We start from the raw sequence: 22256 nt of genomic DNA, 5'->3' as shown, positions 1-22256 counted from the left end.
TTTGAGAGAGTTGTCGCTACGTGCGCAACATTAACTAGAGAATAATTATGAAATGAACGGTTTAATCAAAAAATGATTAGTTTTGGAGTGCGTATACAAGTAAGAAAATATTTATAGTGGGTAGTAGAGGCAGAACTGTATAACCCTCTTTATTCCTTCCAAGATATGAATACTGATTCTAGTAAGGAGCATCACAAACCTCAATGAGTGCGGTACATCTAACATGGCTACGCGTTGTCTTACTACTACTTTATATTCAATAGTACATTAGTGTCTCGTAATCCCAAAATGTCATTCATGGAACAAGTTTTAAACTACAGTGCCTGCATTGGAAGCAATACGGGGCCAGAGATCAGCACATTCCTTAGCAACTGGACCAGTGATAGCAGATCCCTTCATTTCACCCTTGGGGTTGACAATGACACCGGCGTTGTCTTCAAAGTAAAGGAAAACACCGTCCTTACGGCGCCAGGCCTTGCGTTGACGAACAACAATGGCGGGCATAATCTTCTTACGCAAGTCAGGCTTACCCTTCTTGACAGTAGCAAGAATCATGTCTAAAATTTCGATTAGTACAATGCTATTTCACTCAAAGAGAAAGCTGCGAAAAGCAAACACTTTTTCCTTATTAAAGCAAAAAAGGCCAACAATTGATTGCAAATCGAATAATTTCACCAGCTAATTTTCGTTTACTTACCACCACAGCTTGCAGCAGGGAGACGGTTAAGACGAGCACCAGTACCGAAAACGGAAACAATGTAGAGGTTCTTGGCACCAGAATTATCAGCACAGTTCAAGATGGCTTGAACAGGAAGACCCAAGGTCATCCTGTACTTAGTACCGGAAGCTGCACCGCGTCCACGAGACATCGTTATGTTGTGTAGAGTAGAAACTAGCTATGCTTGTTTTGTGTTTGGTGTGACTGTCTTTCATTTTCTGACAACTTTTTCGTTCGTGTTCACTCAATTGGATAACAAAGTGCAACGAGAATTGTGCGTTGTGTGAAATAACAAAAAGTAAACAAAAACGGAAAATACTGATTTATTCAAATCGTTGGACAAAGAATTCAATATTGTGAAAGAATGAAGTAAGTGGATTTGAAGGGGAACCTGTTGAGTTTATAAAACTCTTCAGCGTAACGTACAAGATTTCATTTCATGCCATTCAATGATTCGAGCATCCTTGATTCAAAAACAATTATTTTAATCATATTTTTAAAGTCCTCCATGAATTGGCAAGATTGTTCCTGTTGTATAAGAGTTTTTTAACAAAAATGTACAAGCATCTACCACCTCATCGGTGGAAGCTAGACGTCCTAGCGGAACACGTTGCTTAGCGATTTGACGCATATGATCACTTAGCATAGACGTGTCTGTGTAACCTGGTGCAACTGCATTTACTCGAATTCCTCGGGCTGCCACTTCGGTAGCTAGTACTTTAGTGAATGTTTCCAATGCCATTTTTGATGCTGCATAAACGCTTGTTCCTGGAAGGGAATAATTTGCTAGCCTAGAAGATAGGAAAAGAACAAGTCTGTCTTTGGGAATTCGTTGGCGTAACCATATAGAGACTGCAATCTTTGACAGTTTCATAGGTGCCAGCAAGTTTGTATTAATGACATTATTTATTTCATTTTCACTAGTGCGAACAAACAAGCTTGATTGCGAGACTCCAGCAGCATGAACGACTGTATCAAACGTCTCTCTTTCAACAAGAGTTGATATGCTATTCATATCCTTACAAACATCTGCCACCGTGTATTTATGAGACTGACCTTGAATATTGGATAATGAACGAACAGTCTCTTGAAGTCTTTCTTCATTTCTACTTATCAGATGGCAATGATGACCTTGCTGACTCCATAGTTGAGCAATTCGTTTTCCTATTCCACTACTCCCACCTGTGATTAGAATTCTGCGCATAATTTAATATAAACAAATTTTCCTATATCATATGCTTAATATGTCCAACGATCCTTACATTTGGTCAAGTCAAAGAAAAGGATTTCTGGAAGTAGTTCATACGCAGAGCAGAGTGTATATGAATAACATGTGTACCATGAAGATTACGGAATATAATTGCTGTTTTGGTAGTTCTCACACATATTACTTTATTAATAAACAAAAATATAGTAGAAATAAAACTAAAACATATTTCGCCGATAGGAATTGATCAGAGTCCTCTGTCCAACCAGTATATCCTAACCATGATTTCATCAAAGAGTTTCGGCTATGATGGTATAATAGTAAAAAAAGAATAATTTAAAAGGAAAAGTGTTCCAAACTTGGGGTGCCTTATGAACGAAACGAATTGGAACGAAAACAAAATGCATGCTAAAATTATCCTCTTTAATCCAATCATAATGGTTGACTTTAAAACAAAACTAATAATTGATATGAATTTCATTAGGATTTTATGAATCCAGTGGTTAGCAGTAATAGACAAAACTTGTACATTTCAAATGCTTATTACGACCATATGAACACCAAAACCCCCGTGAGAATGCTATTACTCTCTTAATTTAGAGGCAAGGCAACTTTTAGAAGGTTCTACCTTTGACGGGCGAGATGGAGATGTCGGTTCTGTATCACTGCTTCCTTGCACCAATTTCTTGGACCATTTGACTTTTCGCTTTGGATTGGGAGGATATTTTTTTGTATCCGTGTTGACTGGTTTACTATCAGCAGAAGCGATCTGTCTCGGAGAAAGTTGAGCGCTTTTCGTCTGCCGTAAATGTTTCCTTTTTGACAATGAGTCTCGATGGTGATCAGGTACACCAGTTGGTTTTTCTTTGAATTGGACATCTCGTAGCAGATTTGTAAACTTGCCAGACATGCCCACGGTTTCGACATTTCTTTCTTGTAAAGGCTTTTCTATATATTTATCACCCGAAGGATCCTTGTCGTTTTTATTCTTGTAAGGACTTGGTTTCTCATTCGTTTCGGAATCCGTATTCTTCTTCACGGGATCCTCCGAAACCGGCTTCGTCTGCCTTGAAGAAATCAAAGCTTTTCGAATGGCAGGACTAGCTTCCATAGCGGCTAATCGCCTCGGCCTACCCAAGATAGAAGGAAGTTTTGGTGGAGGACTGGGTGAAGCAGGGGTAGGAGAAATGGGCTCATTCTTGGCACGTAATCTTTTTCTAGAAGGTGGTGATAACGGCGTGCGTACAGAAGAACGAATTGGAGATCGTAAAGGTGAAGAGCGAATTGAGGATACGCTAGATTTTGGAGAGCCAGTTAATTCCACTCTTGAAGGTGGAGAATTAAGCATAGACCCTGTTTTGGTAGGACTTGGAACGCGCGAAGGGGTACCAAGAACGACACGACTGGAACCATTTTCATCGACAAAAAAGAGATTATTTTTCCGTTTTGAACGAGCCGAGAAAAAATGGTCTTGTTCGAGGATTCCAGGTGGCGTCGAAGTCAATGATGGATTAGAAGATACTTTAGGAGAAGATGTTGACTTCTGCTCATTAACAAAAGTTTTCGTTGAGCCAAAGGTCTTCGGAGAGGGAGAGTCATCATTAGCAAGGTCTACCTTTCTTATAGGGGTCGAAGTTTTTTCCTGAAGAGAACTCATCGTGGTTGGGGACGTTATTTTGGTCGGACTAGCTACTCGTGGAAGGGAAGAGGATGGCGGTTTAAAGGGGGATAAAATTCGAAGAGGAGAAGAAGCCAAACTACTATGGAATGATGTTCGACTGGAAGGTACGGAGGACAACGGAACGGATGGGAGAGTTAGGAAAGGTGTTATGTCTGTTATCGAAAAGCGAGAAGGAACCGACATATTTTTTCGTTAGAAAAAGAAAATGACTGAACAACTGAAGAAAACTGGATAAAAGAATGGGAAACAACCTTGAGACAGTCAAGTCGGAGGGAAGAAAACGGGAAAGGCCTGCTTCTATGATAGCTTTCTATTCTTATATTTTCAAGCTCTTTTGAGAGAGCTTTGAAAGCTATGAATAGACGAAGGAAAAATGCCTGCAATAAGGACAAACCCAAGAACTTGTATGGCAGCCTATTCAATAGTAGTTATTCTTAAGATATATAGCTTCAAAGAAGTCTAATGATTGAAATTCTATAGTTAAAAGGAAACTATTTTGGGGAAATATGAAGTTATTGTAGGTTTGTTTGTAAGTTTTTGAAATACTACAACGATACTAGAGGTAGCAAACAGTCAGGCTCAGGCGGTATGTAAACAAGGATTTAAAATGGGTTCAGTGATGAATGTAACTGTATATATACATATGTCTTTACTTTTCTTTTTTCTTGTTTTTCCAAAACAAAGAACATTTCCCAGCTAGTTGGAAGTAGCGAGTTTGTAAATGAACTATGGAAAGTAAAGAGATCAGATCGGTTTTCTTTGTAAATTAGCAAGGGAAAACAAACCAGTTGCATAGTGGTGCAAACTTATTCGAAAAGAGCAAGTGTTGTACAAGAATATATATGTAATAAAAGAAAAACTAAGAGAAAACAGTCTTGACGCACTTATTCATAAATGGGACTCTCTTTCAGGAAAAAGTACCACCACTGAGTCTAGTCAGGCTGTTCCAACAAATAGGAAAAATAATTGACACTTCATGAAAGCTAAAAATTGAAAAAAGGATCGTCACTGTTGAAATTTCGTCTACCTGCTATTATCAACTATACTTGCCCTTAGAAGAAAATGAAAAAATGTTCATGTAATTTTTTGAAGTAAAAATAACCTAGAAAACACTTATATTCTTTCGTTTCCTACCTTCTTTTTACTTACATTCCAAAACAATCGCATTTGAAGCAAATCTTGATGTTTATGATATTCGCTAAACACGACTCTAATGCAACAAGCGAGCTTTCTGTTCAAGATGGTAAACAGCAAGTTGAACGTTTGTTTTCGTACTTTATAAATGTTTTATTTTTTTTTAAAATAAAATAATTAGCATGTATTAAAAATTACCACGACGTCTTCCTGCATTCTCTGCTATTAGTACTCTCTAAATTCGCTTTATGGTGGGTTAACGTTGACGTTAGATTGTTACCTATGGATAGAAATGAAAAACAACAAGACTCACTCTCGATGATTACGATTGGCACAGCAAATGGTAGACCATAATTGATTCAATGGAAAGAAAGAGAAAGAAGACAGATATCGGTTATGGGTTTGATGCATAAAGTACGAATACATCAAAAAAATATGAATCAAGTTTTTCTATTGACGTCTCTTTGCATATTCGCTGTATTCTAGCGGCATCGTCTCATGAATACCAACTTATGACGATAAAGATTGATCTGACCGGATCATTTTGAACTTAACCACTACCAACTAGTTGTTGAAACTAACTGTTGTTTGCAAGTAGATTTTGCTTATTATTTTGCAAATACAGTTGCTAAATCTTTGTAAATCTCTTTATTTGATCATATTTTAGTGCTTGATTTTTAATCAGCTTCTTTTTCTTTTTTGTGCCTACATTTTCATTTCATCACAATGTTGCGCTTTGCTTCCAAGAACGCTTCTCTTTTAGCTCGTAACCTCACCGCTTCTGGTGTTAGACAACTCCACGGCAAGGCTGCTCTCCCCCCTTTGCCTTATGCTTACAATGTATGTAAATCAATATTGTATGTACGTTACTAACTAGTTTTCTTTTTTTAGGCCCTTGAACCTGCCATTTCTGAAACTATCATGAAATTACACCATGACAAGCATCACAACACTTATGTAACCAACTTGAATGCTGCTCAAGACAAATTGAGCCAGCCCAACCTCGACTTGAAATCCGAAGTCGCTCTTCAAGCTGCTATCAAGTTCAATGGTGGTGGTCACATTAACCACACCCAGTTCTGGTCTATTATGGCTCCTGTGAGTGAAGGAGGTGGTAAGCCCGTTACCGATGGTTCTTTGCACAAGAGTATCGTCGCTAAGTGGGGATCTCTTGAAAACTTCCAAAAGGAAATGAACGGTGCTCTTGCCGCCATTCAAGGCAGCGGATGGGCCTGGTTGGTCAAGGACAAGGAGGGCAGTCTCCACATCACTAGCACCGCCAACCAAGACACCGTCATCAACGCCAAGGTTATTATTGGTATCGATGCTTGGGAACACGCTTACTATCCCCAATATGAAAACCGCAAGGCCGAATACTTCAAGGCTTTCTGGTCCGTTATGAACTGGAAGGAAGCCCAACTCCGTTACGAGTCCAACTAAGCTTACCCTCATTTTTGGTTGATGTGAATGTTTACTTGTGTAAGAATGTCATTCTCATTCAACGCACTCAAACTTCAGCAAGCATCACTGGGTTCATACAAACTCGATGATTTAAATCAACAACCCCCACTGTTTTTCTCACGAAGTAGAAGAAAATGAAAAAAAAATCTTATAACGTCAACAATGTAACGTCCAGCTTTAAGAATTCCGAATAATATTCTATTACAGTTTGAAATCTGAATTGTAGAAAAACAAGATGTGTTTGCGTGAGCAATCTTTTGTATTTGATACTAATTTCAGAGAAAGGTTTTTTTTTTTTTTTGTTAACGTAAAAAATTCTTTACCTAATATTATTTTAGTAAGAGTTATCAATATACGACAACGTTATCAAAGTATTCATTAAGATATTTCCAGCAATTTGGAAGTTATAACAAATGTCCAACTCAATGCATCAAAAGTGAAATTAATTAAAGGCAGTTTTATTTGATCCTTTATCCGAAAAAGGTTGTTTAATAATTATTCCTGATGGAAAATAACGAGTGGACGAAGACATCAGAAACAAAAAGATGAAAATGAATTCTAAGGTTCGAAAAATTACTGCTCTAAAAGAAGCTCGACAGCTCGTTGAACATCATTAGTTTGGGACAAGGCCTGGACGGCTTGCGCTCTCGTGGTTTGCATAATAGTTTGAACAGTTTCAACGTCTTCTTCTCTTACACCAGCCAATTCAGGACGTTCGGACCGACCACTAATCATATCATACAATTGAGATGCAGGACCAGTTGGCAAAACTGATGCGGAGGGCTGACGCGTCGTCGCTGGCCGGCTTCTAAAAGAAGGGTTTCTTGGTATGCCAGATGCGAAGCCTGAAGCTTCAGCATCAGAATGAGGGGTAGTATCTCTTTGAAGATTGGGAGTGATTGCACGACCATTGACGTTGTCTGGGTTAGTGTCCGTGCGAGGGTTTGTATTGAAATTAGCAGCAAATGCGGGAAACAAGGCAGAGGGATCAAAATCTAAGGATGCTTGGGAATCGGTATGAGGTGGACGAATATATATCTGGCGAGTTAATGAAGCAGCAGGAACAAAGCGAGCTGGTAAACGCCAAGACGTATAAGGGAATAAACCATGGCAGTATAGCATCCCAAATGTCCATCCAAAGAGGGCATTGAAAAAGGTACTAGGCGGATTGGATAAAGCTAGTCCTAGTAGGGGAAATAACATTTGAACTTTATCAGTGATTAAAATTTCAGAAATTCGAACATAGACAGTTGATGGAACGACGTAGAAATATTGATAAAGAATAGCAAAGACAATGAAGGTAGGCCCAGGGTGAACGTATTCAAAGCTACGGCAGAAGTGGGCTATAGGAAAGCAGAATAGAGGAGTTATAAGAGTACCAACTACAAAAGAATAGGTACAAAACGAAGCATATTTATGAGATCCTAACAACCGCTCCACGTCTCGAGCTTGGTACAATATAAAAAGTGCCTGAAGAACTTCTGTTGAATTCCAATAGACCAATTGCCATATTAACAATCTCCAATACTAAAAATTCATTAGAATATGTAATCAAGGAATCTCGCATGCTATCCACGACAGCCACAGCTTGTCTACATTGCAAAGTAAATACCTGATAGTGAGATGCCAAATGCAAAGCGTAATTTATATGAAAATAGGATTTCAATCCAAAAACTCCTGATACAACTGCAGCTGTAGTAATTCCTATTAACAGGAATTTCGTAATCTCCATATTCGCAGGAACTGTATACAGAACACCTGTTAGTTCTTCTTTTGGGGACGATGGGACAACATCCCATCAACTTAAAGCACCTTCAGATTCTAAATCATTCTGCTATTTTTACTTACCTATATTACTACTTGACATGATGGCTTTGAAATTACCTTTGCTTTCTCAAGCTGATGATGGCCAACACTAACGGACTTAGCATACAATAACGAAATACCTTGTACTTCGCTATCTTACCATCAAGAAAGAAGACTGAATTGAAGTCTTGAAGCTTTACAGGAGAAGTTGATACTTGAGCTTCGTCAGTAAAGTCATGAAGTTTCTACGTATACAATAAATAAATGACAGTAACAGTAACAGTAACAGTAACAATAATATATATACTTCAAAGGAACGTAGAAAAAAATGCATTACCAAAATCATAGTCTCATATAAACCAGGCTCATCAAGAGGGACGTGCATTCAAAATGGTAGGGATTTCTTCAAATCCGATAGGCTGAAATACAGCGTCCTCCGTAGCACCCGGAGGTTTCATCCAAATAATATCATTTTTCAAATAAACTGTAATTCCTCGAGACCTCGTAGCTTGGGCGGATATTCTAAAAAGAGCATTCCCACTAAGCGGATGCGACTTTCGTAGAGGCACCAACAGGAACCCCTGATCAGCACAAAAGTCCTCAACAATTTCTCGGAAACTTATAGTTTCTGGAGCTTGACGAATACTTTGATCTCGTAGTTGATTCGCCAGCTTCTGCGCACCCAACTTCTTTTCATGGGCGTCCAACCTATGTTGAATCTGCGCGCTCGCATAAGAGGTTGGTGGAGTAATGGTTTTGTTTTCTAAGGATTCATTCATCATATCTAAACCTTTGGAAAATCCCTGTTGTACGTAAACATTCGTAGACACGTCTTCTGGAAAAAACGACTTCCACCATCTGTACCATTCACTAGCTTCTTCAAAGTTTGGTGAAAGAGTGAGCCATTCATATAAAATCATTAACCATTTTGGAAAAAAGTAATCTATCAGTAGTTTTCCAAAAACAGTAGCACGGAAGGCATCTTTCCATGCAAGCACAGTTAAAATCACGTTCATATCTTGATTTGAAGGATCTATTACTAATTTTTCCTGCAAAAACTTTTCTAATTTAGGCAGGATTGTCTTTTCCAATACACGATCTAACATATCATCCGTAAATGCAAATCGCCAAGCGCTAAAATCATCCAATGGTCCAAACCCAATGTCCCATTCCGACAGGATCCTAGATAGACGTGACAAGACTAGGGACAAGAGTTCATTAGAAAAATTCCCCAAATACGGTAACCATGGAAATATCCAGTGATGCAAAGAATCGGTTGATCTTTTTCTTGATCGCATTGATGGTTTCCATATGCTAACTTCTTCCTTTAGTTTTGGGAGGATAGTATCCTTAACTAGTGTTTCCTTCACCTTAGATGGGACAACCACGTCCCATGCTTCTAGTAAATGTAATGCTTTAGACGTATCGCGGCTATTCCAATCATCCCGTAAAACTTTAGATACCCTTGTTTCCCATAGCGCCATCATTAGAGATTCGTAGTGAGTGAAATTTGTCTGGCCTGACTGGTCTTCTTCAGTTTCTAACTCCATATCCATAAACGCATCAGGCCGATCTGTCTTTGGACGAAAATCATTGGACTGAAGAGACTTTCTCCAAGTCAAGAAATGCTCCAGTAAAAAGTAAGGATGTCTGAATACGTCCCAATTCTTAAACGGTTCAGATACCACCGCCATCAATATACTTACGGCAACAGAATCGAGTTCATAGTGCATATTAGGTTCAGAAAATTCAGCAGGAAGTGTCTCAATCAAATATGTTAAAGGCTGTATGGCTTTTTCTAATTCGTCCACGGATTCATTCACATTTTCCACAGCCATATTTGCTATATTATTATGAATCTCGTCTACTTTTTCAAGTAACTTTCCTAAACGACTGATTTCCATATTTTTTTTATCATATTCATTTGAAATTCGTTCTTTTTCCATCTTGATGTAAGCTTTTCGGGCTTGTAGCTGCTGCCAGTTCGTAACATGGTTTTTTGATTCCAGATGCGCTAGACCAGAAAGTTGGTCTATCGAATCGGTTAAAGCTTTGTCATTCGCTTCAGCTCCTGATTTCGAAACGGATGATGTTAGTTCAATTCTTTTCGTTTCGCTGATGCCGGCATCCAAAATACTTGCAAGGACAGGTGGAATAGAAAAGTCCCCTAAGGATTTTGATAATTCAGAAGACGATATAAGGTTTTCTTTAGATCTCTTCTTTTTCTTACTTTCTCTTTCTCGTTTCTGACGAATTTCTTCATCTTCGCTGTCTGAAATTTCTCCACGAAGTACTGCTTCACGCCTTTCTTTTTCGGTTCGTTCACGAACTGCTCCCAAGCCTACCCTTTCTGGGCGCAATTTGGATTCTACCGGGGATGCTATACCTTCGGCATTCGCTCCTAAACCTTGTCCCTTCTTGTAACCCATTTTCTCCAGCATTTTTGCACCGAATCCTGTAGTATTAAATTTCATTTTAGGCATCTCACCACCCTCTTCTTTTTTCTTCTTGGGAGCATCATGAGTACCCTCAAGTATATCACTAGAGGTTACTGTTTGCTTTGACTTCAACCGCTCGTTTTTCCCAACAAACTGTATATTTTTTGGAGGAACTCGGAATTTTTTTAATTCTGGATTGTAGTATCCACCTTCTTCTTCCTCATCGCTTCCGAAAACGCCCAGCATGGCGCGTTCCTTTTGTCGAGTGCGTCCATCGCGTTCCCACTTTTTTCCTAGTCCAGATCGCCGTGTCTCTAAATCAAAATCCTCTTCAAAATCTTCTGATGAATAGTCGCTCATACTACGAAATCATTTAGCATATCGCTTGCAATTTATTGCTCGCAGACAGAAATCATTAAGAGTATAAGGTTGAAATTACAGAATCTTAAATTCGCTAAAGCTCCTTAAACCAGGTTGTGTATAGTTAGATACTTCATTAACAAATAAAAAGTTTTGGCAAAATTGCAACATGAAAATTAAACGCTGACTATCAATTTGAACTTAACGTCCATTTATTATGTAGAACTATTTGACTTATTCATATAATAAGCTTACGTAGTTATATATCAAGCATTTTAAACCAAACAATATATTTCATCTTTTTAATTACATTAACAAAACAAACCCACAAAAAATGATCGTATATATAAGCTTTAGGATGCGTCTTGGTATAATACAATTCCTCATTTTGATTTCTTAATTGCTGAAGAAGAAACCTCATTTTCACCACCAGATCGAGGGCGTTTCAAGGAAGCATTCGCCTGATCATCGTTTGATTCCTTCGTAGACTCATTAGTTTTAGGCGTTATCGTACTAGACTTCTCATCATCTTTCGACTGTGTTGCTTTAACTGAGGGATCCTTGTCTTGGGCATTACTCTCTTGTAACTGTGCTCGAACTTTTGCTAAATTCTTTTCAAGCATACTAAGTTTTAACTTGCTTCTCATTTCTAACTCGGTTCTAAGGTTGCTAATTTGTCGTTCATGGCTTTGTTTGGTTTCCTCTTGAATCTTTTTAAGAAGTCCTTCTTGGCGTTTTTTCCATTCCCTTTTGACTGCATCGGGGAAGTCAGAACTGGATGTAACTATCTTCTCGAAGGGCTCTTCGAAAACAATCTGGAAAGTACCAGAGAGCATATCTTCTTTCTCTTTTAATAGAGAGTTCCATTTCTGTTCGTCAGACGTCTTTGAGCTTTCTGAATTATGTGCGTTTTGCGTTTGCGACTCAGACGATTCACGCAACTTCTCCAGTTGAACTTCAAGTGCTTTAAATTGTTTACTCATGGCGTCATTCTTTTGCACTTCTTGAGTAATCCTAGAACGTAACTTCAAGACAGCCTGCTTTAAAGCTTGGTTCTTCTTCTCTACTTCTTCCTTTGTCGTTTCACAACCAGCGGATTGAGTTGACTTTTCTTTATCGAGCTGACCAATTCTTTCCCTTAGTGATAAAGCTTCCTTTTTAGTAGCATCCAATTCAGCCGTAGCTTCCACGAGCCTTTGCTGGGTCGATATATATTCAGCTCTCTGGGAATCATCACTGACCTCTTTGAGATTTTGACGATCTCCATCATTATCTCCAGAGACACCATTTTCTTCATATTTTTGAAGTTTTCCTCTGAGTGTATTAGTTTCTTGAATTTTCGATTCAAGCTCCGAAGTCTTTTGGGAAAGTTGTTGGCGAACTTGATTGTGCTTTTCCAAACTTTTAGCAACAAGTTGGTCATACTTAGATCTCCATGCAGCGGCAACTGTTTTACTTCTAGCAGTCAACTGTTCGATCGTATTTGAAGCATCTGTTTTTTCTGATTCTAATTTTTCGATTGTTTCCTTAGTTGAATTAAGTTCGGTAGTCAACTTCTCAATATTCTGGCGTAGCTCGTCCAACAGTTTTTCATCAGCTTTCGAAGCCTCTGCCGAACTGTCTGAAACTTTGTTTTCCTTCAGTGAATAAAGGATTTGCTGGTTATGTTGCTGGAGTCTCTGGTTATCTTCTTCAGTCCGGCGCGTAATTTCTTTCACGCTCGATACCTCATTTTCTAACTCTCGACAGTGATTCAATTGAGCTTCCAAATCACGCTCAAGAGAATTAACTCTCTCTTGTAATTTGTTGATTATATCATTGTGTTCCTCTTCCTTCTTGCGTAGGAATTTATTACTATCGTTCAATAACTTCACCATTTGAGGAAGATTATTGTCAGTGGGTGTCCCATCAGAACTCATTTCAGTTGTTGAAACTTCTTGTGTGGACTGAAATTCTATAATAATTTGATTCGATTGTTCGACCAACTTTTTCAACCTTTTGTTTTCAATCAAAGTAAGCTCTTTTTGACAAGTGAGAATACTAACCTCATTAAACATTTGCTTAACGTAAGTTTGAAGATCTGATAATGAGAGCTTCATGACGAAACCTAGTTTTTCCGACTTAATGTCTAAGGTAGATGAGTTAGGGTCAGTTGGTGTTTGTATGTGCGCAAGAAGTAAGGCGTTTTGTTTTCTAAGAGCCACCACATTTGGAGCCGTAGAGGCAAGGTCTGGTGTATCTGTAATCTCTCGAGTTGCAATGCGATTATTAGACTCAGTAGGCTCAGAAACATTACTAGTGCGTTCAAGTACAGACTCGTACTCAGTCCTGAGTTTTTGGAGACTTGACATCGCATTTGCATGTCGGAGCAACTCCTTTTCATAGGCATCATGTGCTTTTCGGCAATCTTCAGATAATTTCACAACCTCTTGTTGTAGCGATCTTTGTTTCTGAAGTAGTTTCTTCTCTAAGTTACGAGCATCTGTAATTTCTGTTGTTAGTTGTTCATTTTCTTTTATCAGTACGGAAATCCTGCCATCCTTTTGCTCGTTATCATTATGGTGTTGTTGTTGAGCTTTGATGAGTTTTTCCTCAAGCTCATTGCTTCTCTTCTCTAAAGCTTTAATATTTTCAGTATTTTCTTTTAATTGTTTTGAAGTAGACAACTGCAATGATTGGTATTCCCTTTGAAGCTTCTCTAGAGTTTCTTCAGCTAAGCGACTAGCTTCCTCTAGACGCTTTATGTTGTCGTTTGATGCATTAAGACTGGTTTGCAAAGATGAATTTTCTGTTTTCAAATCAAACACAACTGAACTCAGCTCAGTTTCACGTTCGGAAGCCGACATCGACTGTTGATGAGACAGCTTTCTTTGGAGTTCCTCTACTTTATTAATTTCTGAGCTTATTCGTGACTGTAATCCCCTATTTTCCAATTCAAGAGAGTCCTTAACTTTTAGGTGCTCTTGTTTCGTAGCTTCAACTTCGTCGAGTTTTTGCCGAAGAGAATCTATATCTATGTCCTTCGCATTTGTTAGCTCATTTGCTAATTGCAAAGAGTTTTCTAATTTTTGATTAGAATCTTGCAACGTGTTAATGGCTTCTTCCAATTCCTTATTTTTAGTCTCAAAAGAAATTTTATTGAGTGAAAAAATCCTTTGTTGCTCGTTGAGAAGTGATTGCAAATTAGAAACAAGATTTGTCAAGCGTTCTCGCTCAGCCAGCAAATTATCATTTTCTGAAGTCAATCGTTGCTGAATTTTACCGAAAACCTCCTTTTCACTGGTCAAATTTGCAATCTCGCTGTTCATTCTTGAACATAATGATTTGAGTTGAATGTGCTCTTCATATATTCTACCGGCATTCGAATCTTGACGATTGAGGACCTCTTGAAGATAACCATTAAGGGATTTCAGCTCGTTCATTTCTTTTCTGAGAGAATCGACGTTCTGTCTAGATACATTTAGTCGTTGTAAGCTTAATTGTTCACGATATTTCACTTTGTTCGCTTCTTTTCGTGTCTGTTCAAGCTGGCTAATAAGATCATTAATCCTCTTAGAAAGTGATTCATTAGCTGCAACCATCTCGCTTCGATACATCTCTAGTTGTTTTTCAATATCATCAACTGCCTGTGAAGGACCGTTTTCAGTAGAAGTCTTTTGGGAAACGCTTTGAGCAAGCTTTTCTTTATACATGTTTAACATTTCTTTAAGGACACTACGCTCATGAACAAAATTTTCCATTTTGGTGTTGGCCAACTTCAGCTCATTTTGTAGTGCATTTGTCGAATGTTCATGTTGATCATTCAATTCTTCGGTCCTGATTGAAAGTTGATACTCAGAAGCTTTTTTTTGGATTTCCAAATTGCATTCAAGAGCTCGTATGTTTTCGCGAAGCTGTAAGACTTGTCTTAAAGCATCTTGTACCGACGTAAAATTGGGAATTTCAACAGACATTGTTAGTTCATCCCCGGATGGCTGTTTGGAATATTTATCCAAAGCTTCTTGTATATTTTGGGGTAAGTCTCTAATACCCGCTCCTTGCATGTGATCTAACTGTAAGAGAAGACACTGAACCTCCCGCGTCAGATCTCGACATTGAACTTGAGTAGCCATAAGTCTTAAATGAGTTTCTTCGTGCTGTAACTTTAAACCCTCAAATTCTTGTTTGGTATGATTAATAATTTCTTTTGACGTGGACAACTGTTCACTCATATCAATCATATAAACGTTATTTCTTGCAATCTCCTCCCTTTGTTGTTGAAAAATTGGAACACGTTGTTTAATTTGATAGAAAAACCAACAAATCTTATCGTTAGCACGATCAAGTTGTTGCTGCAAATTCAAAACTGCTTGCTGTAACCGCATATTGTCAGAATACACTTTCGTGAAAGATATTTCAGGGTTCTGTGATGCACTTAGTTTCTGAGCAATTGACGAAAAAAGACCAACACCTGTCGGGGATACCTCTTTTCTCTCTTTTGTAACCTGCAGTTCGCTAGCACATTTATCAACTTCGGATTGTAAATTGTTAATTGTTTCGTTAGCAACTTTCAATTGATTCTTGCTTGTTTCCAACTGTTCTTTTAAAGACTCATTAGAAGATGTGTCTAAGTCCTCGGAAGTACTCTGATAATTGAGTGATTTATTTAGTTGTGATTTAAGTTCTGAGCATTGAGACTCCCATAAAGTGGTTAAACGTTGCTGAGCTTCAAGCTCCTTTTGTAAATCATTAAAAACGTCATTCTGATTGTCAACTTCCATTGCTGTAGTAGAAGTACCTGATCCTTCATCCCTCAATTTAGTTTGACTCTCATGAACAACTTTTGCGTACTTTTTCTGTAACTCAGAATTACTAACCTTAAGTGAAGTAACTTGCTCCTGGAGTATATTCTGGCTTTCTCTTGAAGATTTGAGTTCTTCGGACATGTTTCTAGTTTCGTCTTGAAGCAATTTTATATCCGAAACCAAAGCATTTTTTTCTTGTAAGTACAGTTCTTCTTTCAGAGTTTTGCTACTTTGATTCAACGTAAAATTTCGCTGATTCTCTTCCATTTCTCGCATCTGTTGCTGCAAGTTTCGGACTGAATCCTCGCCTTTTTGCTTTTCTTCGTGAAGCGTCCTAAGGAGATTCTGGGACTCAACAAGTTTCCTTTCCATGTCGGCAATTCTGGAATTCATTTCTTGTTTTTCTATAACTAATGAATTCTTCTCTTCAGATTGTTTGTTAACCTGAGACTGAATTAGAGAATTCGCTTCTCTCAAAGCATCCACATCCTTTTGGAGTTCTTCGGTTTTCTCCTGAAATTGCTTGACTGTTTCATTCCGTGAACTAAGCTGTTCTTCAAGGTGCAGCACTCTTCGATTTGTCACGTTCTGTTTATGCTCGGAATTCACCTCTTGTAAAACCATCTGTTCCTTCAGTGAATTCATGTCGCGTACCTTTGAACGTAATGCAATAACTAGTACCGAAAAACTTGGCACTTTAGCTAAATGCTTTAGGTCTTCAGGAGACACGCCGAAGCGTTCGTGAACGAATTGAACATCATCTTCATGTTCACCTGAAGACATAATGTGCAAAAAACTTTTTCAAACTAATAATGTAGAAGATTGTCAGGTATGGTAACTTCTTAGATGAAGCTCCTGTTACCAATTCTGCTAAAGAAAGAGCTTTCGCGACAACGAGCTCAAACAAACCCTACAAAATTGAAAAATATTTATAAAATATATTTAATTATGGAATTTCCTAGATCGGAGCAAAGAGTAGTATCGGTTTAAAATATTGCTTAGTAGCACCTATTTTCAGTGGTAGTATAGGGTAACGTGGGTGGAGTCTCAAGTTGTCCTCCACACATATCATCCCAGGTGACTAACACCAACAAAATACAAAACATTTAGTCCTTATAATGTTTGGGCAAAATAATTCTTCTGGTTTCGGAGGAGGAACTGGGGGTTTTGGACAAAATAATCAGCAAACAGGAGGTCTGTTTGGGTCCAATACTAATAACACAGGGAATAGTTTATTCGGTTCCCAAAACAATAATGCAGGTGGTTTTGGACAGAGCACCACGCAACCTCTTTTCGGATCGAATACAGGAAGTGGCTTATTCGGTAATCGCAACCCTGCACCTGCTTCAACAGGTACTGGGTTTGGAATGAATTCGGGAACCGGAGGCGGTTTATTTGGTCAATCAAGTGCTCCTGCTTTTGGCGGTACAAATACATCAAGCGGTGGTGGCCTTTTCGGTAATGCAAGCGGTGCTTCTGCTCCTTCCACAGGAAGTGCGTTTTCATTTGGCTCCAACAATACAGGAACTACTGGTGGATTTGGCAGCACGCCAGCGAACACTGGCTCTACAGGTGGTTTCTTCGGATCACAAAACAATCCCTCTGGGGGAACAGGATTTGGTACTCAGCCTTCTAGCGGCGGTGGTTTGTTTGGCTCAGCATCGACTGGTCAAGCTCCTGCTTTTGGTTCTTCGGGATTTGGGGCAGGAAGCACGAATACGATCAATGGTACGGCTAATCCTCCTTACGCGGTAACATCTGAAAAGGACGCACAAACTAATGGTACAAGTGCTTTTCAGTCCATAACGTGTATGCCGGCGTATAGGCAGTATTCTTTTGAAGAGTTACGCTTACAAGATTATAATCAAGGTCGTCGATTTGGAAACCCTACAAATGCAACTTCCACTCCATCAACTTTTGGGTCTACTCCCGGATTTGGTAGTTCCACCACAGGCTTCGGTCAGACTGCCACTCCTACTTCAAATTCTATCACTCCTTTTGGATCTTCTAATACGAATGCTAATACTGGTGGAGGTCTTTTTGGTGGCGGATCTGCGTTTGGTGCTAGCAACCCGAGTACTACGTCTGGATTCGGCGCGAATGCAACGAACACTGGAGGTGGTGGCTTGTTTGGTCAATCAAATCAAGCAGCAACTACTCCTTCGAGTGGATTATTTGGCGGTGCCGGCGGCGGATCGACTTTTGGTCAACAAAAGCCAGCTTTTGGATTTGGCGCTAATACAAGTACTGGCGGTGCCGGTGCTGGTGGTTTATTCGGCTCTTCGGCCTCCAATCCTTCTACCAATACCGCTGGTACAGGCACGGGCGGTGGATTATTTGGTAACACTGGAGGTGGTTTTGGAACGGGTAACGCCAATACGGGATTTGGTAGTTCTGCTCCAGCTAATCCACCTGCATCCAATCCAACCGGAGGCGGTTTGTTCGGATTTGGTAATAATGCCGCTTCTGGGACAAATACTAGTGCTCCTGGAAGCTCAAGCCTTGGTTCCGGTAGCGGTTTCTCTTTTGGTGCCAATAATGCTGCTTCTAAACCATCAGGTTTTGGATTTGGTTCTAACACTGGTTCAGGTACTGGTACCACTGCTCCAGCATCATCCGGCTTTTCTTTTGGTCAGCCATCTAGCACAACTCCTAAGCCAGCTTTTGGGGCCACTTCCACTGCCCCGCCTGCTAAACCTGCTGGCGGCGGTTTATTTGGTGGGTTTGGTGCCGCTAGTACTCCTTCGACGGCTACCAATAATACCGCCCCTAACACAGGTTCTACGGGAGGTTTATTTGGTAATACGGGCTCTACTGGTGGGGGATTGTTTGGTAACACCAATACTAACACGGGTGGTTCCGGTCTTTTTGGAAATAATTCAACTCTAAATAACCCTCCTAGCACGGGAGGTGGTTTATTAGGATCTGGTACGAACACTTCTACTGCACCAGGTACTGGTTTGTTTAGTAAACCATCGACAGGGACTGGACTGTTTGGTTCCAATAATACTTTGCAACAACCCTCCGCTACAGGTTCTTCCGGGCTGTTTGGTTCCTCAAACATGAATAATCAAACTCAGCCAGCTGGTTTGGGATCTGGCTTGTTTGGTGGTACTTCTCAAATTGGGCAGCAATCACAACAACCTCTTCAAGCAAGCATTGATCAAAATCCATATGGTAGTAATCCGTTGTTTTCTAGTACCGTATCCCAAACTGCACCAACTTCAATACAAGAGCCTATTGCTTCTCCTTTAACAACGCAACCTGCTCCAAAGAAAGCGGCATCATTACCTCAATTTTGGCTGTCCCCTAGATCTAGTAATCGTTCCACTGTTGCTACCATCTCTCCTTTTGCAAAGTCTGCTGTAATGAATTCGGCAACAGCTCCCAGCAAGCCAAAATCTTTGCATTTGTTTGATTCACTGAATGACGATGTATTATTAAGCAAGGATGCTTTCACCCCTAGACAGAATATTAAAAAATTGGTTATAACTCCAAAAGTCTCTCGAGATGAAATTCTTCAGGATAAAAGTACATCTCAATCTTCTGATCAAGTGACAAAAACAGATGGTGCTGTGGGACAAGAGACAACGAAGGATGAAGGTGATCGAAGCTTTACCTTACCCGATGGTTACTGGATGAAACCAAGTGTTGAGGAGTTAGTCAAGTATCCTAAAGACAAATTAAGTTCTGTACACCAATTCTGTGTAGGGCGTGCTGGTTATGGTCAAGTTTCCTTTTTGAAGCCTGTCGATTTAACAAAGTTCGAAAAGATTGAAGATATTCCTGTCAATGTTGTCCTCTTTGAGAAGAAGATATGCTCTGTCTATCCTGAGGAAGGGTCTAGTCCTCCAGTCGGAGAAGGTTTGAATGTTCCTGCCATTATTACTCTTGAAAATGCATGGCCTGTATCCCGAGAAACAAGGGAACCTATCAAAAATGCTAATCATCCCAGATATGCTCAGCATTTGAGGCGTCTTCAGAACATTAAGGAAACAGAGTTTATTGATTTTAATGACGGCAAATGGACCTTTAAAGTTCAACACTTTTCTAAGTACGGATTATTCGATGAAGATTCTGAAAACGATGAAGATTTGGAGGATGAGCCCGCCAACAATGAAGTTTCATCGAAAAGTGATTTAGGTAATTCAGAAATGTATGAGAAGTCGAGTTATCAAGGCTCGCAATCTAACAAGACACAACTTACTCACAATACACCAGGCTCTTTTCCTCCCAATAATCAACTGAATTCTTTCCGCAAATTCAATGATCAGAGTGAAAGCTCTGATGATAACACATCAAAAAAGGCAAAAGTGCGAGTGGAAGAAGTTGGAACCACATTCCCGCTGTCTTCAAACGACAATATGGTAGACAAAGAAGGAGAAACCAGTGATTTGTTATCGAACGTGAGTGATAATTCTGACGACTTAAATGACTTTGAAAATGAAAACATGTTGAAGGAAGAATCTGATCAGGTACGAAGTTCAGACGTGCAAGGTTCAACGGAGTCGATGAACAATCTAATTAATGCGAGTACTTGGCTGGAGCATCTGAACTTAGGGTTACAGAGATCTGTACTAATAAAGTCTAAAATGGCAAACGCTTTTTCGTTACCCCAGGGCAATAAGGAAAGTCCTGGAAGCTATGTTTATGACTATTATGACATGGAAAAAGATTTGTTCGGTGGCAGCATAACTGCTAAAGATCATTCATCGAGTTTGGACAACAATATTAAAAGTATTCCAAAGTTTACATTTTATCCGAATGGATCATACGTACAAATAATCAATGGACATCTTAAAATGGACTCAGTGGAAAATATTTTTAGTTTTACTAGCCCAAGAGACGAAAATTTCGTAAAGTCACTTGAGTATCAGCTCTCTAAAAGCGAGGTATATGTTGATGTTAATGGTGTATGTTCTATATCACCGCGTTTATCAATGGTTGTCGGCGATTTAGTAGCATTTACAAAAAACGTTGATCATGTCAAAATTTGGGAGTTAGCGTCAGTTTTATTTGACATTACTGACGTTGAGGTTCCAACTTCTTTGTCTCTCGAAGCTCGAGAAATGCTTTCTGAGAAAATTGTTCGGGATCGTTTGTCCGAGTGGATTACAAAGAACGTCAAAGAAGAGACGTTAGCAAGGGCTCAAAAGGCCTCATGCTCTGAAGAAAAAATATTTATATTATTGACAGGTAATCAGATTAGCCTTGCTTGTGAAGAAGCTGTTAACTCGGAAAACAACCGTTTGTCGACTTTGATACCGCTAGTCGATAGCGATTTTGATATCCAAGCTGAAGTTAAACAACAGTTGAATCAGTGGCGAGAACGTGGAGATCTTGCTTATATCAACAAGTATACCCGTCTTATTTTTGAACTACTCTCTGGTAACACTGATTTAGCTGAAGGTTATGGAAGATCTGGAGAAGAGGGTTATGTTCCTTCGGTGTTTATCTCTCAAGAATTAAGTTGGTTATGTGCTTTTGGTATGAAGTTATGGTATAACACTGATATCAATATTGCTGAAGCTGTTTCGTTATACATGGAGTCCTTAAAAATGTACGAAAAAGAATTACGAAGACCTACAGTGTCTACTGAGTCTAACGGAGAAGTTTGCGATTTAATGTTTGTGTTATTGAAGGCGTATGCAGTCGGAGCATCCCTTGAAGAATTAACACTCCCGGAAAGCGCGAAAAGCCATCCACTAGACTATCGCGTAGTTTGGCAGTTGGCAATATTTCTGTCGAGAGCTCGAAATATCTGTGATTTTTCGGACAGAGACGCCATGGATGAGGTAATAGATGAAGGCGGTATGCACTTCAAACCTCAGAGCGTAAGAGCAGATAATTTAACACTTTCGCTCGCCTGTCAGCTTGAAAGTATGGGTTATTGGCAATGGGCTTTATTTGTGCTTCTTCATGTGGAAAATGTTGAGACACGTATATCCAGTGTTAAAAGTTGTCTTGCTCGTAATGTCACAATGGATTCAACTGATGATGATGAAAAATTGGTAAAAGAGTTACTCATTCCAAACAACTGGATTCATGAAGCAAAGGCGTTAAGTGCTCGTTATAAAGGACAGCATGCAAAAGAAGTAACATTCCTACAAGATGCAAATTTATTTCAAGAAGCTCATACCTGTTTGATCCGAAGCATCGCTCCTCAAGCCGTTATCAGTAATAACTTAGAAGAATTAAAGTGCTTGTTAGGAGGATTCCATGAGCGAATGGAAGGAATAGTGGGTTGGAAATTCGGCGGACAACTGTACTCTGACTACCTTGATTTGGTGGAAGGGAAGTATGAAAGTGATGTCGAAATGTTAAAATTTATTCTACAAAGAATTACTATTGCACTGAAAGAGGCCGAATCACAATCAATTCATCAAAAGGCCTCTTTATATAAGATGACGCGTTATGTGAACAAGCTATGCTTAAGCCAGTCATTAGATGATGTTGCGTTTAGTTTGCCTCTAACGACCACCAACAGTCTTCAGAATTTGCAGTACGTTTCCGTTCAATTTTAAATCGCCTTCCTTGACAATTTATGTGAGTTTATTTTTGATTTAGATAAATATTTTTATATAGATGAAACGTTTCTGTAAATAGTATAGCTCTCTTTCAATGGTTGTTTCCGTATACTAATTTTTATGTATGTAACAGTAACAAA

At 39.2% G+C, this 22256-nt stretch overlaps 8 protein-coding genes across 8 annotated transcripts; 2 read left to right on the top strand and 6 right to left on the bottom strand.

Moving 5' to 3' along the window:
- Nucleotides 1–267: 267 nt before the first annotated feature.
- Nucleotides 268–889, bottom strand: SOCG_01611 (60S ribosomal protein L23). The gene is made up of 2 exons (XM_013164564.1): nt 698–889; nt 268–557 (listed from the first exon to the last, which is right to left on the bottom strand). The coding sequence occupies exons 1-2, from the start codon at nt 867–869 to the stop codon at nt 310–312; spliced, it is 420 nt and encodes a 139-aa protein (XP_013020018.1). The 5' UTR covers nt 870–889; the 3' UTR covers nt 268–309.
- A 325-nt stretch (nt 890–1214) lies between these two features.
- On the bottom strand, nt 1215–1922 carry SOCG_01610 (3-oxoacyl-[acyl-carrier-protein] reductase Oar2; the record flags this gene model as incomplete). The annotated part of the gene is made up of 1 exon (XM_013164563.1): nt 1215–1922. One exon carries the CDS (start codon nt 1920–1922, stop codon nt 1215–1217), a length of 708 nt encoding a protein of 235 aa, XP_013020017.1.
- Nucleotides 1923–2067: 145 nt separating this feature from the next.
- On the bottom strand, nt 2068–4123 carry SOCG_01609 (Clp1-interacting protein Nsk1). Its single transcript, XM_013164562.1, has one exon. The coding sequence runs from the start codon at nt 3787–3789 to the stop codon at nt 2509–2511; it is 1281 nt and encodes a 426-aa protein (XP_013020016.1). The 5' UTR covers nt 3790–4123; the 3' UTR covers nt 2068–2508.
- Nucleotides 4124–5265: 1142 nt separating this feature from the next.
- SOCG_01608 (manganese superoxide dismutase) lies at nt 5266–6388 on the top strand. Its single transcript, XM_013164561.1, has 2 exons — nt 5266–5580; nt 5632–6388. The coding sequence occupies exons 1-2, from the start codon at nt 5467–5469 to the stop codon at nt 6178–6180; spliced, it is 663 nt and encodes a 220-aa protein (XP_013020015.1). The 5' UTR covers nt 5266–5466; the 3' UTR covers nt 6181–6388.
- Nucleotides 6389–6481: 93 nt separating this feature from the next.
- On the bottom strand, nt 6482–8117 carry SOCG_01607 (UBA domain-containing protein Ucp14). Its single transcript, XM_013164560.1, has 3 exons — nt 8050–8117; nt 7814–7944; nt 6482–7728 (listed from the first exon to the last, which is right to left on the bottom strand). The coding sequence occupies exons 1-3, from the start codon at nt 8066–8068 to the stop codon at nt 6775–6777; spliced, it is 1104 nt and encodes a 367-aa protein (XP_013020014.1). The 5' UTR covers nt 8069–8117; the 3' UTR covers nt 6482–6774.
- A 110-nt stretch (nt 8118–8227) lies between these two features.
- On the bottom strand, nt 8228–10924 carry SOCG_01606 (RNA-binding splicing factor). Its single transcript, XM_013164559.1, has one exon. It carries the CDS (start codon nt 10803–10805, stop codon nt 8376–8378), a length of 2430 nt encoding a protein of 809 aa, XP_013020013.1. The 5' UTR covers nt 10806–10924; the 3' UTR covers nt 8228–8375.
- A 70-nt stretch (nt 10925–10994) lies between these two features.
- On the bottom strand, nt 10995–16602 carry SOCG_01605 (medial ring protein Alm1). Its single transcript, XM_013164558.1, has one exon. The coding sequence runs from the start codon at nt 16370–16372 to the stop codon at nt 11189–11191; it is 5184 nt and encodes a 1727-aa protein (XP_013020012.1). The 5' UTR covers nt 16373–16602; the 3' UTR covers nt 10995–11188.
- Nucleotides 16603–16707: 105 nt separating this feature from the next.
- Nucleotides 16708–22252, top strand: SOCG_01604 (nucleoporin Nup189; the record flags this gene model as incomplete). The annotated part of the gene is made up of 2 exons (XM_013164557.1): nt 16708–17122; nt 17204–22252. The coding sequence occupies 2 exons, from the start codon at nt 16708–16710 to the stop codon at nt 22111–22113; spliced, it is 5325 nt and encodes a 1774-aa protein (XP_013020011.1). The 3' UTR covers nt 22114–22252.
- Nucleotides 22253–22256: the final 4 nt, after the last annotated feature.

This window comes from Schizosaccharomyces octosporus (genome assembly GCF_000150505.1).
Source record: "Schizosaccharomyces octosporus yFS286 unplaced genomic scaffold supercont6.3, whole genome shotgun sequence".
Classification (NCBI taxonomy): Eukaryota; Fungi; Ascomycota; class Schizosaccharomycetes; order Schizosaccharomycetales; family Schizosaccharomycetaceae; genus Schizosaccharomyces; species Schizosaccharomyces octosporus.
This window is presented reverse-complemented; position numbering and strand designations above follow the sequence as displayed.

Coding starts and splice junctions, on each gene's coding strand:
- SOCG_01609 (XM_013164562.1), bottom strand. CDS start 3,789: ATGTCGGTTCCTTCTCGCTTTTCGATAACAGACATAACACCTTTCCTA.
- SOCG_01606 (XM_013164559.1), bottom strand. CDS start 10,805: ATGAGCGACTATTCATCAGAAGATTTTGAAGAGGATTTTGATTTAGAG.
- SOCG_01607 (XM_013164560.1), bottom strand. Junction 7,729..7,813: donor ATTTGGCATCTCACTATCAG/GTATTTACTTTG, acceptor ATGAATTTTTAG/TATTGGAGATTGTTAATATG.
- SOCG_01605 (XM_013164558.1), bottom strand. CDS start 16,372: ATGTCTTCAGGTGAACATGAAGATGATGTTCAATTCGTTCACGAACGC.
- SOCG_01611 (XM_013164564.1), bottom strand. CDS start 869: ATGTCTCGTGGACGCGGTGCAGCTTCCGGTACTAAGTACAGGATGACC. Junction 558..697: donor CCCTGCTGCAAGCTGTGGTG/GTAAGTAAACGA, acceptor TCGAAATTTTAG/ACATGATTCTTGCTACTGTC.
- SOCG_01608 (XM_013164561.1), top strand. CDS start 5,467: ATGTTGCGCTTTGCTTCCAAGAACGCTTCTCTTTTAGCTCGTAACCTC. Junction 5,581..5,631: donor CTTTGCCTTATGCTTACAAT/GTATGTAAATCA, acceptor TTCTTTTTTTAG/GCCCTTGAACCTGCCATTTC.